Genomic DNA, 15298 nt, shown 5'->3' on the forward strand with positions numbered 1-15298 from the left:
TGATTATAGCTAGTAGTATAAATCGTTATTTCTGAATGCCTTCGTAAATAAATCAGTTTCTATAAATAAAATATAAAAACAGTATCATTTCACAGAATCATCAATAAATTACCCACCTATTTATTATGTTTGAAAAACCTCCTTCATAATAAAAAAAAGTAGGTAGTTTTATTTGACATTCGTTTAAATTTAGAATATTAATAGACAAATGCGATAAAGAAGTTTGTTTCCATTTACCACACACGTTTCTTTAATCACGTTCCAATTTCGTTCAAAATCTGTTTTTAATTAGGAACGTGATTACATCATCGTTTAATATAGATATTCTAAACATGACTAACATTCCCAATTGAGTTTATAATGAATAAAAATATAGCCTATTCATATAGCCTATACAGTACACCATGTGCTTAATGCTATTAAAAGCGAAAATTATTGGCTACATAAGTATGAATTCATCATTATTTATCGTTACCATAAGCTTTCAACTTTTTCTAATTTATAATCATGGCACAATACTATGATAATTTGTGCTCCCGTTATTTATAAATGAAACTTAAAACAAACAAGCTTGAACGAAACGCCTGGAGTGATTCGAAATTAGAACACGAGAAAAAATTTGATCCTGACATTCAACCATTTTTTACGCTCGTCAATCAGTATTTAGCACAGACAGTAATCACATTAAAAACAACTTTTATTTATTGCTCTACCAAGTTATTTATTTACAAAAATAGTGTAGGTATATTTATTATCACAACAATTTAAAGAATTTCGGATAACGAGCGGATGAAATCAGGTTAAGTACTTTTTGAAAGTGTTTCTTTAGGTATTTAGAAGTAATGGGTGACTACACGTAGTGCTTGTGTCATGACTCACTAAAGAAATAGCTTGTTTGTAAAGTAAAGATTAATTCAAAGAACTGACTCACGATAAACATGCCTAGCTATTAACAAATTCCTCGTTTTCATAGAAAAAAATCGGTTAGTCACGGGTGTGGTTGGTTTGCCAATGAATTTAATTGATTTATTTGTGAAGGCGTTATAACCATACCTAAACTGAAATACCGGTTTATTCGTAATACGTATTATTTATTCCGCATTTAATATTGTAAGAATTTCATGCTAACTTTGAAATACCGAGAAATTGTGATTATTACGTCTCGGTATGATAATCGTGTGCCTATTGAAACGGTCAATATTTGTCAATAATTTTGTTATTTACCCAAACATCATTCGATATTATCTTATCGACAATGTTATGTTATAAACAACATACTGCGTCTGTGTTGTTTATCTACTGTCCTTTCATTTCACTATGAGTACTAAACTGATAGCGATAAAAAGGAAAGTAAGACAAGGCTTCAAAGCCGGTAAACAATCCACGATTTACAGATTATAGTTTCGCAGATGTTTACAGAACCCAGTTCTTAATCTCGGGGTGTATGACCCCACTTAAATCTAGTAGGTTATTATCCTGATACCACTGTTGGCTACACATTGTTACTATCCGCAATTTAGGTAGTCTATAACACATTTCCTGGTATTAATCTTTTATCTCCGCAATACCTCATTTCTGTACACTAACTAATGCCACAACCTACGCCACGGCACTAACTATATCTAACCTAACTTGATTCAGGGGTATACTGTAAAATAGACTCACCGTAGCAGTCTTTCATGTCTCTCTCTATCGTAGGTCGCCGCCGCGAGGTAGTCATCGGCGATGGCATGATGCAGCGGCGCATGTAATGGCGGTTGATACCGCTGCTTCCACAGCAGCTCGCTGGAGTAGAGCGTGGGTGGCGGTGGGGGTGGCAGGTGCAGCAGGGGCGGCGGGGGACCTCCGCCGTAGCCGTGCGCCATGCCGCGCCACTCGCGCTCCTCCACCGAACTCGCTGAGCCGCCCGAACGGACTCCGCTCACTCCCGAGTCGGACCTATCGTCCGCATCTCGCGCGCACACTATCACACAGTCGTCCTCCTCGGAGGCCACGGCGCTGGCAACACCATCCGCGCCCGCACTCACTTCACTCTTCACTTCACACTCACTTGTCTTCACTTCCTCCTGTTTCACGCACTTGTCAGTTTCCTCACTGACTTCGACGACATCACTTGCACTGACACTTTCGGTAACAACTGAACCTGAAACAAGCGAAACGAACTATTAGAACAAGGTACTTAATACAATGATCAACAAATAAGTAGGTGCTATAGCTAGGTGTAAATTACGAAGGCAAATCATCATTTCAATCAATTAACAAATCATCCGGAATGATCACTATATTTCATGTAATTTATCAAAGCGCGTCTCCCTGTCAAAACGGATTAATATCGCGTTATCAACGAGTTGCCAGCTGCATATTTTCAAACGGCTGACGTCAGTGTTCAGTTCGTCGGTCAGTCGGCACGTTTGGGACGATGCCAATGTAAGCCCATTCACACTACACCCACGCGAATAAGTAGGTACGTAAAAAATAAAGTATTGTATGGACAATAATAAATAATTCATTAGCTTCCACGAAAAAATGTTGCAACACGTGAAAATAAACGTCTCGTATGTTTTATTTTTAGCTGAAGTAAGTAAACATCATTGTTACGTAGCCGCTAATGTTGTCAGCACACGTGACTATATAATCAATTTACTATTGCGCAACGCTTCACAGAGTACACATTCTACAACATATTGATTTACATAATATTAGGTATTTATGTTTGATGTGATAAACACCAAGTCAATATTTCTACTGTTGTACAGATCCCCACCATTTGTTACACGACAGATAGCGAAGAAATTATTCAAATGGATGGTTTATTAGTAACCGGAACAGGAAGATAGGCTACGAAGAGATATGGTGGCGTGGGTGGAAGTAACATGTTGGGTGTTGGCAGTAAGGCCCGGCGAGCCGCACGTGAATGACGTCTGGAGATGCGCCAAGCAACGTCGCCAACGACAGCCCGGACATTTGGCGCTTCACCAGAACGAGGGCAATGTGATAAAATCCCGGGGTGACGCGTCACATTTATACAAATTACTAACACAGCATAATAAGGAAGACTAGTTGCATATCTTTACCGAAGTCCTAATCGAAAATACACTTTTCGCATCTGAAGTCAAATTGAGGTACCTACATATCCAAACCATGGCACATGCTAAATAAAGTAGGCTATTTTATAGTTAATGTTACTATTGATCTTATAAACGTTAATTTTTCGAGGTTTTTCTTATTATTAACACGCGATTGCAATTTAATTTCCATATACATACATGCACAAAAACAACCGATAAAATAGAGGCGGGTAGGTAATTTAATTCATACCTATCATAAAATTCTAAATATTGCTCATATTAAATTTTCAAAGCAGATTGGGTTCACTATAATGCTTACCTAAATATTCTAAATAGGTACAACTCCGACACGACACCTACACAAAAGAGCGAGTCTGCATGTCGAGCGAACAATGGAATTTTAATGAGAAAGCTGTTAACGAGGATCCTCATCTACATAATCGCACAAATAATTATTCATAACAAACATAAACAGAGAAGAAACCGGCGGTGGTGTGCTGCCTACAGCTGGTCATTATTCACTGGGTGCGTGAGCCGGGAGATCTCATCTCAGCCGAAGCATAATGATATGATAATGTATCACGATACGGTTGCGGTCGTGCCGCCATATTTAATGCACTCGAAGATTACTCATCGGTGCACCGCGTCGGGAACCGGTTACGGCGAAATCCGTCAACTATGCTCGCTAACAGACCCTCGCAAACGACATTCCTTTCCAGTTATGATGACGCATCTACATTAAATAAATTGGTCATTCTAAATATAGGTGCACTGTAATTTGACACTAATCGCTGTACAAGTAGGTAGGTTGTTCGCACTAATTAACTAGCTATTAGACCGACAAGAATATGAAAACACGCACGAAGGCACAAAGTCGACGATAAACAAACCTTATAATAAATCACACGTAATATTTAACACACAAATAAAAGTACGTAACTGGGTACCTATTCAATCCAATCGAAGAACAAGCAAGTTGGCGTAATTCACTGCGAAACGTAAACGCGGAGTAGGCGTGCAGATAAAAAGAAATGCAAAATCACAATGGCTACGATAGCGTTACTTATTGCTTGCAAATGAAACGATAGTTGTTTTAGTCAACAATATTCGATAACAAGAAATTCAACAAGCCCCAGCTGTTTACAATGTTAAAAGAATACACGAGGCGGAGAAAACAAACCCGCCGCTTTACAAACAAACGACCATTGAACGAATGTAAACAAAAGTTGTGAAACAATGCGACAGTGATCAGCGGGAGGGGACAATGGGGTAACAAATAACTCGATGGGGAAGTGCGGCAACGTCGCAGAACGACAACGGTTGATTGACAAGACAAACGCCGAGGCGGAACCGGTGAGAGAGCTTTTCATTAGATGGAAAGGAAGGGCAAAAAGTTGACACGAAGGCTCTGGCTCTGAGAAGCGCGGCCGCTTGCCGCTCTACCTCGACGGTCGACGCAGTAAATCCTGACCACGACAATTTGAATTATTCATGAAGGGCGGGCCCCGGCAGCCGTAACTCAGACCGACTATTGCAGCAACCTCGCTAACTTATCTCCATATTATACCTATTACCTATACTTTGTAGGTATTTGCACCTGTACAAAAACTACAGAAGCAGCTACTTCTACGCATTTCAATAATTGGGTTAATGCAAAACCGATTTAAATAAATTCTAAGTAGCTATAGGCACATACAACACAGTTTGTTTAAATAAATTATCTACCTACTTATTTACTTCACACATTCACAGGTAGGTACGCAAGCTCGTGTAAATAACTACATAAATTATTAGCGCGGTTTTGAATTATTCATATAAAAGCGCAATACCGTTTACTGTGTCATTAGCGAACCACGTTTGCAGGTTTTCCGAGAATAGTTATCCGCAAACCCACAGTTACCAATTACGTCAACCGTATTTTAAGTAGCCGTTCAAACAAGAACGCGTCAATTGAGTTTCACCATTCTATTATGATGAGTCTTGATGAGGTTAAAAGGTCAAAATCATCAGACATTGTGTAGTTGAACAATGTAGATGTGGGTGATATTCTGTGTACACGTAGACCTTAGTACTCACGACTTTACGACTAGTTACTTGGAAGAAATCGAGTGCGTGACTAGCAACGATCAATCAAAGTTCCAATATCCCCTGAGCCACGGAATCGGTATTGAGCGTTATACAGGTAAGCAACTAATGACGGGAAGTTACGTAAAAGCCTATTAGATGTAGACCGTGGAACATTAAACGCATCGTTGAATACAGGTTATGTGGGACTACGAAAACAATTGTAACGTTTTTTGTTCTCATATATGTAATTGGGTACATAGAAATTAATTACTTTATAACTGGTTGAAACATCTTAAGCTTTTGTAATCAAAGACTAGCTAGCTACATAATAAAACTAAGTTCTTATGATTTGATATGCTATAATGAAAATTACGGTAACGATTCATAGTTACTTTATGCAAATTATCACGCCAAAGTAATACCTACACGTGTGTAATAGACAAATCGTTTGTACGTCAATAATCTCAAATAACCTGTTACCGTGTTATCTGAGCGCGTTTGCAGACTCAAAGCCATCTCGTTAAAACCACTGGAGCGTTTCTACTCGCCGACCGTGTAATGAAACACTTCCACTCAGAGAGAAGAGAGAACAGAACCGTTATTGGGACATTTTAGTCGTGAATTTGTGACAAAGCTTTCTCTGTATTGTCTAAACGTAGTCAATTAAAACAATTTACTAAGATTAATTAACGGCGTCGTCGTGTGTCGTCGTATAAGGTTCATTTTATTTTCTCAAATCAGTATACGTCTGCCGCAAACCACAAATGAATCTCACTTTCTAAACGAAGCTCGCAAATTACTTATTCGATCTAAGTCGACGTTCGCTTTTGAAATATCAACCTAGATTTAGATCGTTAAGCGTGCGACCGACACTTACGGAAGGCGGTCTCGTCCATATAGAGTTGAAATGGACGATTTCCTTTTACGTTATTTATTTTATAGCTTCTATGAAATGTAAGACAGCAGACAATGTAGCGGAGTATAGTAGCGCATCAGTTATCGTGACTACAGAATGCAATACCACCTTGAAGATACGATGTAGTGTAGCCAGATATCACGAGTGCCGGAGCTCGTGCAGTAAATTGCGCAATGTGCTATTGAAAGCGCGCGGAGGCGAGCGAGTTGCAATCTCCCTCGCATCTCACGACATGTCCCGATTGTTCGTGACCGGAATTCTTGATTTTCAGCATAGACAATACACAATCATGGCATATTTTTAAACGTAACAATCTAGGTTTATCGTCAAAATAGTTATGTTCAAAACTATTTCATTGAACAAATTAAATAGTTAATTAGGCACGTACCTATTAAATATTTTGCGATTTCCTGCCTGATTTTATCGTGTGTAACATTACGTGTCTATATTTTACTCAAGTTATCACTTTACTCGCCATATTTTGGTTGAAACGAACTGTTACGACTAGGTTCTTTATTACCTTCTGTAAGTACCTATTCTGTATTAACACACGGTTCAATTGAAATACGGAAAGCCTATGAATACCTAATCGATTATCGCTATCAAGGAATTAGAACAAACACTACGGGTCACTATACAATAAACAATAGTGTGATAAAACACGCGAATCGATAACGAATCGCTGTTTATGGTAACAATGCACACTCGGAAAGCATTCTCGATAACATCGACGATATGAAAGGTCATTCAGTGCACGACTAGCCGTTATAACGTAACGTAATAAATAACTAGTTATTTATCGTGCGAGCACAACACGATGATCTGATTGCCTGCTCGTTAGGTATGCGATTATCTAACAGGTAATGTTAGTAACGTATACAAGGTAATTAACACAGTTTTACAGCATTATCTCATGTGGTTAATTAATGGTAACTGTATGTACCTAATGACGTTGGTAAACCGAGATAACGTTTAATTTGAGTTTAATAATGATTGCATTCTAATGCATTTTGGCTTAAGATTTTGACTGCCAACAAAAAGCTGTTTAAGGCAAATCTTTGGTTACTGTCGGTCACTTTTGCCCCCCATGGCGTTTAATGTGTTAATTAATCTAATCGCATTTTAGACAGTGTGTATACCTAAGTATTTGATGAGTATTAACCTTTGAACACATATAACATAAAATACCTACTCAGCTTAATGTAAATAGGCAATTTATACCATAAATGCTTACAAGGCCAAATAAAATTAGAGACTCGTTTGTTAAACATGTTGACGACACCAATCATGATGAATAAGCACAAGTTTATTCTCACAAAATGTAATAATAAACATTACACATTTACGATTACGATATATCACGTCGTAGTTATTATTTAGTCCATGACGCTTTATGAATTATTACCGAATTAAGAACAATTTCTAGTTACCGGATATCGTTAAAATAACACTATTTAGTACGTCACAAAGTTCACGACCTAACAATGGCTGTTTAAATTTTTTGAAATAACCGTCGTTAACTATTGACCATTGGCTAACAAATTTTTAATTTTCAGTAAAATAATATTAAGTATCAAAAATACTTACAGCGCTCAATTAATTAATCACTCAGTATATCTTTCTTCAATTAGTTTTAATTTTTAAACAGCTTCGTCAATTTATAATAAACCACTTTAACTTCTTTAAAATCTTTCAAACACAACTCTTCAATACCAGGAAAACACCACAAATGACCTAAGTCACTATCACAGATTTTTCACCAAAATCCGAGTGAATCTTCCAAAGCTTGAAATCCTTCCAAGTTATATGCAGCAGGTCGCGTTTAAAATATTGTAGAACTTAGGTATTCACCAGCACACACTCACAAATTCCAGTAGGCTACGCTATTTATTATGTACAATTCACGACTATGACAAAATGATTCGTTGCGAACGTAATGTGGCACAGCACAGACGTGCAAAAGCCTCAGTGGCGCACAAAGAACTGAAATGCGCGGGGAAGGGAAGTGGTGTACGGAGGAAAGGGGGCGGGGGGGACGTGTGCGGCAGTCTAGCGGCGACGACGTAGCACTACGTAGCAACAAGTGAACGGCGCGGGTGTACGACGCGGGGTAGGCAGATGGGGAGCCGTCGCCCGGAGTCCCCCTCACGCACAAAGAGCACCTGACGCTCATGTGCACCCGTCCTGTCTTCCACCTCTATCTAAGGGACTCCGTGTCCCCACATTATACGACAGGAAGGGCAGATGTCGCTAATCACAGCGCTCGATTTACATAATCAAACAGCTGAACGATAACAATGTTTAAGTAGTCACAGCTCACAAGTAAATATTACCCCGTTAGAATCAAGATTGTAATGTTTGTAGTTCTTGTTCTAATTCTATTTTTATTTTCGTATTGAAATTAAACATATGGCTTGGACTTCCCCGGCTTGAATTGCTAAATTCTTTGAATTAGAATACGATAATAAAGCAATTACTTACACAAATATTATTACTAGATCGTGTTAGTATTTAGTTTTAGGTGCTCTGTGGAGGCGTATGAAAAGTTCTATTTACTTTTAATTAAAAATGGAGCCAGGTTAATCAATCGTGTCAAAACGCAATACAATGACTAAGAAACATACGGATCATGACTTAAAAATATTATTGTTATCTGCTAATAAACATTTAACGAAATTGAATGACAATAAGGCGGAAACGAAATTAATTCCAAGAAAAACACACTTGTTCATGATGAACAATGGAGTTTCATGTCATTACGTAAGCTTATTGATACAAACAGAATATTTGCTTAGCATTTCTGTTGCATGTTCATTTGCATTCGTCAGGCGAACATTTGAACACTACTGTAAATAATTACTAAGTCATAGTAAACATAACATTGGATGATACATACTTCCAAATACTTAATCATTAGTTAATTACATTGAATTCAGCTGCTCGATAATTAATTGGGTTATTGGCAATAAAATATTTCGTGAGCTGATTCAATATCCTACTAGAAACTCCGTTCTAAGGTTAGATTATCAATTAATTAAATTTTAATTGAGTATTTTAACGTCTGATTAAACTTATTAGCACGACAATAAATCAATCGACGTAGTAGGTATATAGAAACAAGCATTGTTACTCGTATAATAGGTATAAACAAATAGCGATCGTTGACCAACATACCGAAAACATTTTACAACGAGGTAACGATTTGGCACGTTTCCAACTATTCCGTGACAAGCTATACGTTCTACGTTTGCTTTATAAATAACACAAAGAGTTCAGCTCACAGGTCACATAAATAAAATTGATGTTTAACCAAAGGTATTCGCATTAAAAAATAATGTTAAACAAGCTATTTTTGCTCTTCGCAGACAAAAACATTTACTCTAATTACGTACGACGATAACAAAAACCCAATAAAGTTCTACGAAGTTGGATTGTTTTTTGTTTACCATACGATTTACTGCGAACTCAGTTAAAAAATCTAATTACTTTTTTAGTTAAGTAGATCATGCATTAACAATTTGTATAGAGTCATTATTAGTAAGTACCTAGTTGTTTTTATCAGTCTGCCTGCATGCGGGCAGGCGGATACGTGAGGATACATAGCTAAATTGCTAGGCAAAACCCGTTCGAAGTTTTTGTAAAAACAAGCAAAGAGGTCGCATACCTTGTTTTGGCCTTGTGCTAATCGAGTTAGCGGTTACATGCGAATAACTAATGCTCTGTAATTTGCACATACAATACGATGAAAAAACGGCGATATTTCAAGTGGAACGCGTTCATGTTTCATGTTAAGTGACTCGTATCCACCTACTTGTGAGTCTAATGTCTCGCGTTCCAAATAACAATGATAAGTAGTTAATGTCATTGAGATAACTGCGTGTCTATACAGAATCACGTATGTGATATGTTTTATAAGGAACACTACATCACTGTTCGAGATAATCTCCTAAAAATAGGTGTTTTATCATACAATAGTTTGCATATAGAGATAAAGCTTTGATAGTGAGAGGCGGGAATGTGTAGATAAGAGAATACAAACACGGCAGTCGATAGCCTGGTTGCAGGCTGATAACGGGCCCGTTACCAGCCGCCTGTTTGTACAAAGACCTGTATAAATAAACCTGAGAGCGTTTGTGAACTTCTCAGAATTTCAATAGGTGTATGTATGCTTCGTTTCATTTCATTTACGCTTGAGAAACTCAAACAAGTTATAAAAATGTTTTCCACGTGTGTTTGTACGGTTTACGAGTTATCTCAAGCTATGCTTGTTAACTTGTGTGAAACATTACAGGTTAATTAGACGTTGAAGGTTTTTAGTCGGTGAACACGGTCTGATATAGCGGAATATTAAATAAACATGTTTACATAAAAATTATGAAGTATTTTAGAGAAACATATTTTATTAATAACACCTTTAAGTGACATAGATAACGTTATCTTGTGAATTTGCGGTTGTTTGTTATGTTATGAGTACTTCGAGGTTACGATATTCTCTGTATTTAATCGGTAGTATTTACACAACACAGCTTCTTCAGAAATAAAATGTATCTATAATTCTTGGGTGTGTGCGAATGACTGGGTATCTACTCAAATGACTACAAGTCTGACTCAGATTACACGAGGGGAAAATAGTTCTTGCGTCAGAATTTGTAAAAGCATTTGGCTGGTTTTTACAATTTCCTCTAAGACAATGTAACACGTCATAAATAACCTACACACCAGATGATGATGTATAAAATAATCAAATGCAAGTTAGGTAAATATTTTTCTATACCTAAGTATAGGATAGGAACACTACCGACAACTTTGACAATAATAAAGCTAAGTAAGTATTTAGCTCTTATCAATAGTTACTCAGCTGCGGACGAGCTGTAGCTATTATTACGATTAAATTAATTCGACGATTGCCTGATGCAATAATAAAATGTGACTCAAGCCTTTATTTTATGAACATGAACGACACACGACTCGTACTTGGCATTCATGGACGTATTTTTATTATAGTATTGTTCGTGAACTGTGTGAATTGATTGTATTATTAGCCACGCCACGAGGGAGTGTCAAACTAAGTCAAAGCATAGATCAAAGAAAACAATAGACTTACGTTAGTGATGCTTGAAATATTAGGATGTAAGTACCTATTTTGGTCATCGGCCATTACAAAACAGATCGTACACAAGTTAAAAGACACCTACACACACTACATATTATCACACCCGTACCTACCTGTACGACAATCATGTTGACTGATGCATTTAAGCATTCAATCAGTGCGGACGTAAATCGTAAGTATTTCGTCATCATTGTCGAGATCACCGGACCGGTCTCCGATCGGATGTCAAAAACCGCACGACGCAATAAATTGTTGTCTCATGGAGAGTAAACATCGGCGTTCGGCCGCATTCATGCATAATTGATGAGGGTTCGGAACGAGCGCGTGGATTCCTGGCGGTCACGACTCGGTCGGCCCGCGCGCCTCCGGCAGCCATTTTGTGAAGCCTGCCCGCCCCGGGTGCGCCGCATCGTGAATATTAATACGACCTTATGATGAACACTCCGTACTGCTCGGATAATACCCCCAATTTAAAAAGAACTCATTTATTTCTAGTCCGTTTCGCTTCCGCTGCGCTCCATCGATCGCACGTAACGATCATGACACGATAAGTATTGCAAACAGTCTTTACTGTGGCACGCAACGTGCAATTAATACAGAATGATCATTATTAGTTTCTATTGTTACCGCCCGGCTAAATAGAGCATGCGCCAGTGTAATACATAATTTTAATGGCACAATACAACGCGTCCAACTCTCACGCACGGCCATTGTACCGTGTAATCGTAATCAAAAGTATTTTCTCTCGGAACGAAAGACTCGTCATTAATAGAGACGTTTCACAACAATTAGCGGGTAACCATTGGAACTAAAGAATAGAACTCGAGACCTTCTGATTGATGAGCGATACCCTTTGTGATGGGTTCTTACACAACTAATAGTTGCGCGGAGATGACGACGAGTTATTCTGTTTGAAGTTTAAACAATTAGGCATAGGTACTAATAACATTCAATTGTTCTAAGGTTGTAAACACTATCTGTGAAGGTATGTTTCCTTTCGCGGAGCTCTTGAATTTACGTTGAATACATTTGCGGTCGAGGCCTACCCTTCGGCGGAGCACTCATTACTGATGAAAGTCTACCGCCGCCGACTCGTAATAATGTGAAATGAAATACCGCGCTCGTCCGTCTGTGCGGTGACCGCAAGTGTAGGCTAACAAACATACGCAAACGTTGAATAAAACGAATGCGTAACCGTGAACTACGAATTATTGCATCGCAGTTCATACTGAAAAATACAAAGCCCGGCTCCGAATAGAAATATGCTCATATTTTACTTTTGACGAGCGTCAGCATACAAAATACACTATGCATTTTTATCACGTCCATCAAGCAAAATGCAAATTCAAGCTTTGTGATTTGTGATTATTTACTGAAATTTGACCACAATTTGAACATTCATAACGAGCGTATTATGTAAGTATAAGAAAAACTGCAGTAGGAAAAAAATAATAACAATAGGTACGCTTTTCTTGACGTATATACATATAGGAATAGATAACTTAATTACATGTAAAATGTATGTATATTAAATATGTCCAATACCCAACCCTAACAAACAGACAACAGGAAAAATATATGTAGTTGCACCTATACCTAAATAACAATTAATAATAACGGAGTAACTACATACATATATTGGATGTTATATTATTGACAAAGATACTGGAATACGCTGTTACAAAAACAGTGTTGTCTCCTAGATTTCCGTTACTTTTAGCGACAATGCCTTCGAAAAGGTGTGTAAAATACGATAAAACATATCTATGTTCCCGCCTCGTATGTCGTGTTTGAAGTCGAGCAATAGTGTGGGGTACCCAGACAGCTGCGGGCTACAGCCCCACTTCCTGTAAATCCAACGACCCATTGTTACAAGTTACAACTCACCATACATACTACCTTCATACTTTTTATGACGCATTATCTAAGAATAGCGACACAACAATCCAACCTTACGATCATATGACATTGTACATTATCTGCGTGACAAACAATGTTTTCAACAATCTCCTTTCTTCATACCACATTCATGTCTTGCCTGCAAAATGTTATCTATGCAGATAAAACATTTCACTTCAAACATCTTGCTATCTTCGTTCTCAGACTGTACAAAAGAATAAACAAACCGCGCCTCGCCAATTTAATGCACATTATCTCAAGAATGTTAATGTGTAATTTCAATTTCTTTCACGTAACTATATGAATCAAAACCATCATTGGTAGTTTCATCTCGGTATACGCGTATCGTGCAAACCGGTAATAGGGAGGATGCGTCTTTCTTTTTTGCACATACGAGTGAGTAGTGATGTCCAAACAATTTGTAGCGAAGCGCTGGGAACCTGGCTGGCGTGAGATCAGAAAGTCGTGATCGTCCGCCACGACGCGACGCCCCTGTACCTCAATTCACTAATCAAACCCCACAATGACTCCATTGTTACCGAGATGCTTTATACTTTTCGCTACACATAACAATCGCTTCCTTGAGCTCAAAACGGCAATGCAAGATATCAAAACATCTAGCACATAGTTTACTATTATAATAATGGCTGTGGAAAATACCATTGATAAATATAATCGCGAACGCTTTGTTTGTTTTAACGATTGAATGAAAAGTCAATAATGATGGAGCAACCTATTACTATGACAAAGAGGTAATAATGTGTGTCTACATTACATAATGGTGTCTATTCTTGTTTCAGCCACGTCATTAAGCAGTAATTATCGTAGACTAGAGGCATGACGATAAATCGTTGTTTAATATACGTACGTGAGGACAGAATGATATATCAATAGCAAATACAACATAATGGCGTTAGGTGTGGCGTGTGGTGTTCGGTCGTACATCATGGTCCTCGGTGGCGGACTGTCTGAACCCCCTCACTGGGGAGGGTTACAGCCGCAAGGGGCCCCTACTTTATTCATAGCAACATTAAGCCTACCATTAATGGTTAACTGGTGCAGGTTATCAAGGGCTTTCTCTTAGAAGCACATTCAGTGTTGGAACTGCGCCAAGAAATGTTTCAACGAGTTACATTGACCGTTATCGGCTACCTGGCTGGCAGCGCACGTACTCAGCCGGTTTAAACGTTCCTGAGAAAATCTATAGAGCACGAGCAGTGTGCTCAATTTAATAGCGTATTTGATGTACTTGGTAAATGTTAGGCTAGTATTCACAATGTTTCCGTTAAATGTTTCATTTTATTAAGATAGGAAAATAACTATGTATCTCCGTGTGTAATACTGTAATTAAGTCTCCCACAGCCCCGTGCGTCTACCTCATTTTGTCATAATTTACTGTTTACGAGGAAAATATTCGTATTAGAATTTGTTTGTCATCACTAAATTGTTTACGTAGGCGCATAAATATAACGAGTTTTAAAGAAACTTAGGCAAAATTTATTCAAATTACCCAATTATTTCCACAGATGCTTACGTGAACCCGTGGTTACGCAAAAACGCTTATTTCGGTAAGCAAACCTGCTTCCCAAGAGCCGACATTACGTCATTCAATCTATTTCTATAAAAAGTTGGGAAACACAGCTATTTGATACTATTAAAACGGCTCAATGAACAGATCCTTTAAAAATCTTAAGAAGTATATAATAATAACCTAATACTTGAAAAATAAAATGGAAATACAAAGATGAAGGACCTACATTAAGAAGGGGAGCGCGTTTAATTTTCAAATTTCATGTCGTTGAAAGATTATTGAACTGTGAGGGGGCGACAAGAGGAAAATGTCACAATTGAGGCGCCGAAGGGGCGAATGAGGGTTCCACGGGGCGGAGGGGTGGAGGGGTGGCCTCCACAGACCGCTCGCAGCTTGTTTACGTTGTCACCCATGAATCGAAGTAAATCCAGGGGCAAAGTTTGATTAGTTATTCTTTTATTTATGACGACAAGAGGCCATTTATTGTACAGCTTGATCTCTGTACTTTGAAACTCGTGATAAGAGGTATTTTGTTCTACTTATCTAATGGATGTGGGTGGTGATAAGGCATGGATTGTGGCATGAAATCATCGCATTGATATAAATAGGTTTCAGATATCACCAGCTTAATTGATTACTTTTATATCAGATCTACTGTTGTTTGGCTGATTGTTTAACGTATTTACCTAAATGTCACACCTTTT

General features: G+C 38.1%; 1 protein-coding gene across 2 annotated transcripts in view; it reads right to left on the reverse strand.

Moving 5' to 3' along the window:
* LOC118276070 (lysine-specific demethylase 3A) overlaps positions 1-15298 on the reverse strand; it is a 169023-nt gene that overhangs the window by 12484 nt on the left and 141241 nt on the right. For both annotated transcript variants that reach the window (XM_035594211.2, XM_050707295.1), the window contains one exon: positions 1666-2143. In XM_035594211.2, coding sequence (XP_035450104.2) covers positions 1666-2143 — 478 coding nt within the window. The remainder of the gene's footprint in view (positions 1-1665; positions 2144-15298) is intronic.

Source organism: Spodoptera frugiperda, chromosome 31, assembly GCF_023101765.2.
Source record: "Spodoptera frugiperda isolate SF20-4 chromosome 31, AGI-APGP_CSIRO_Sfru_2.0, whole genome shotgun sequence".
In the NCBI taxonomy this organism is placed as follows: Eukaryota; Metazoa; Arthropoda; class Insecta; order Lepidoptera; family Noctuidae; genus Spodoptera; species Spodoptera frugiperda.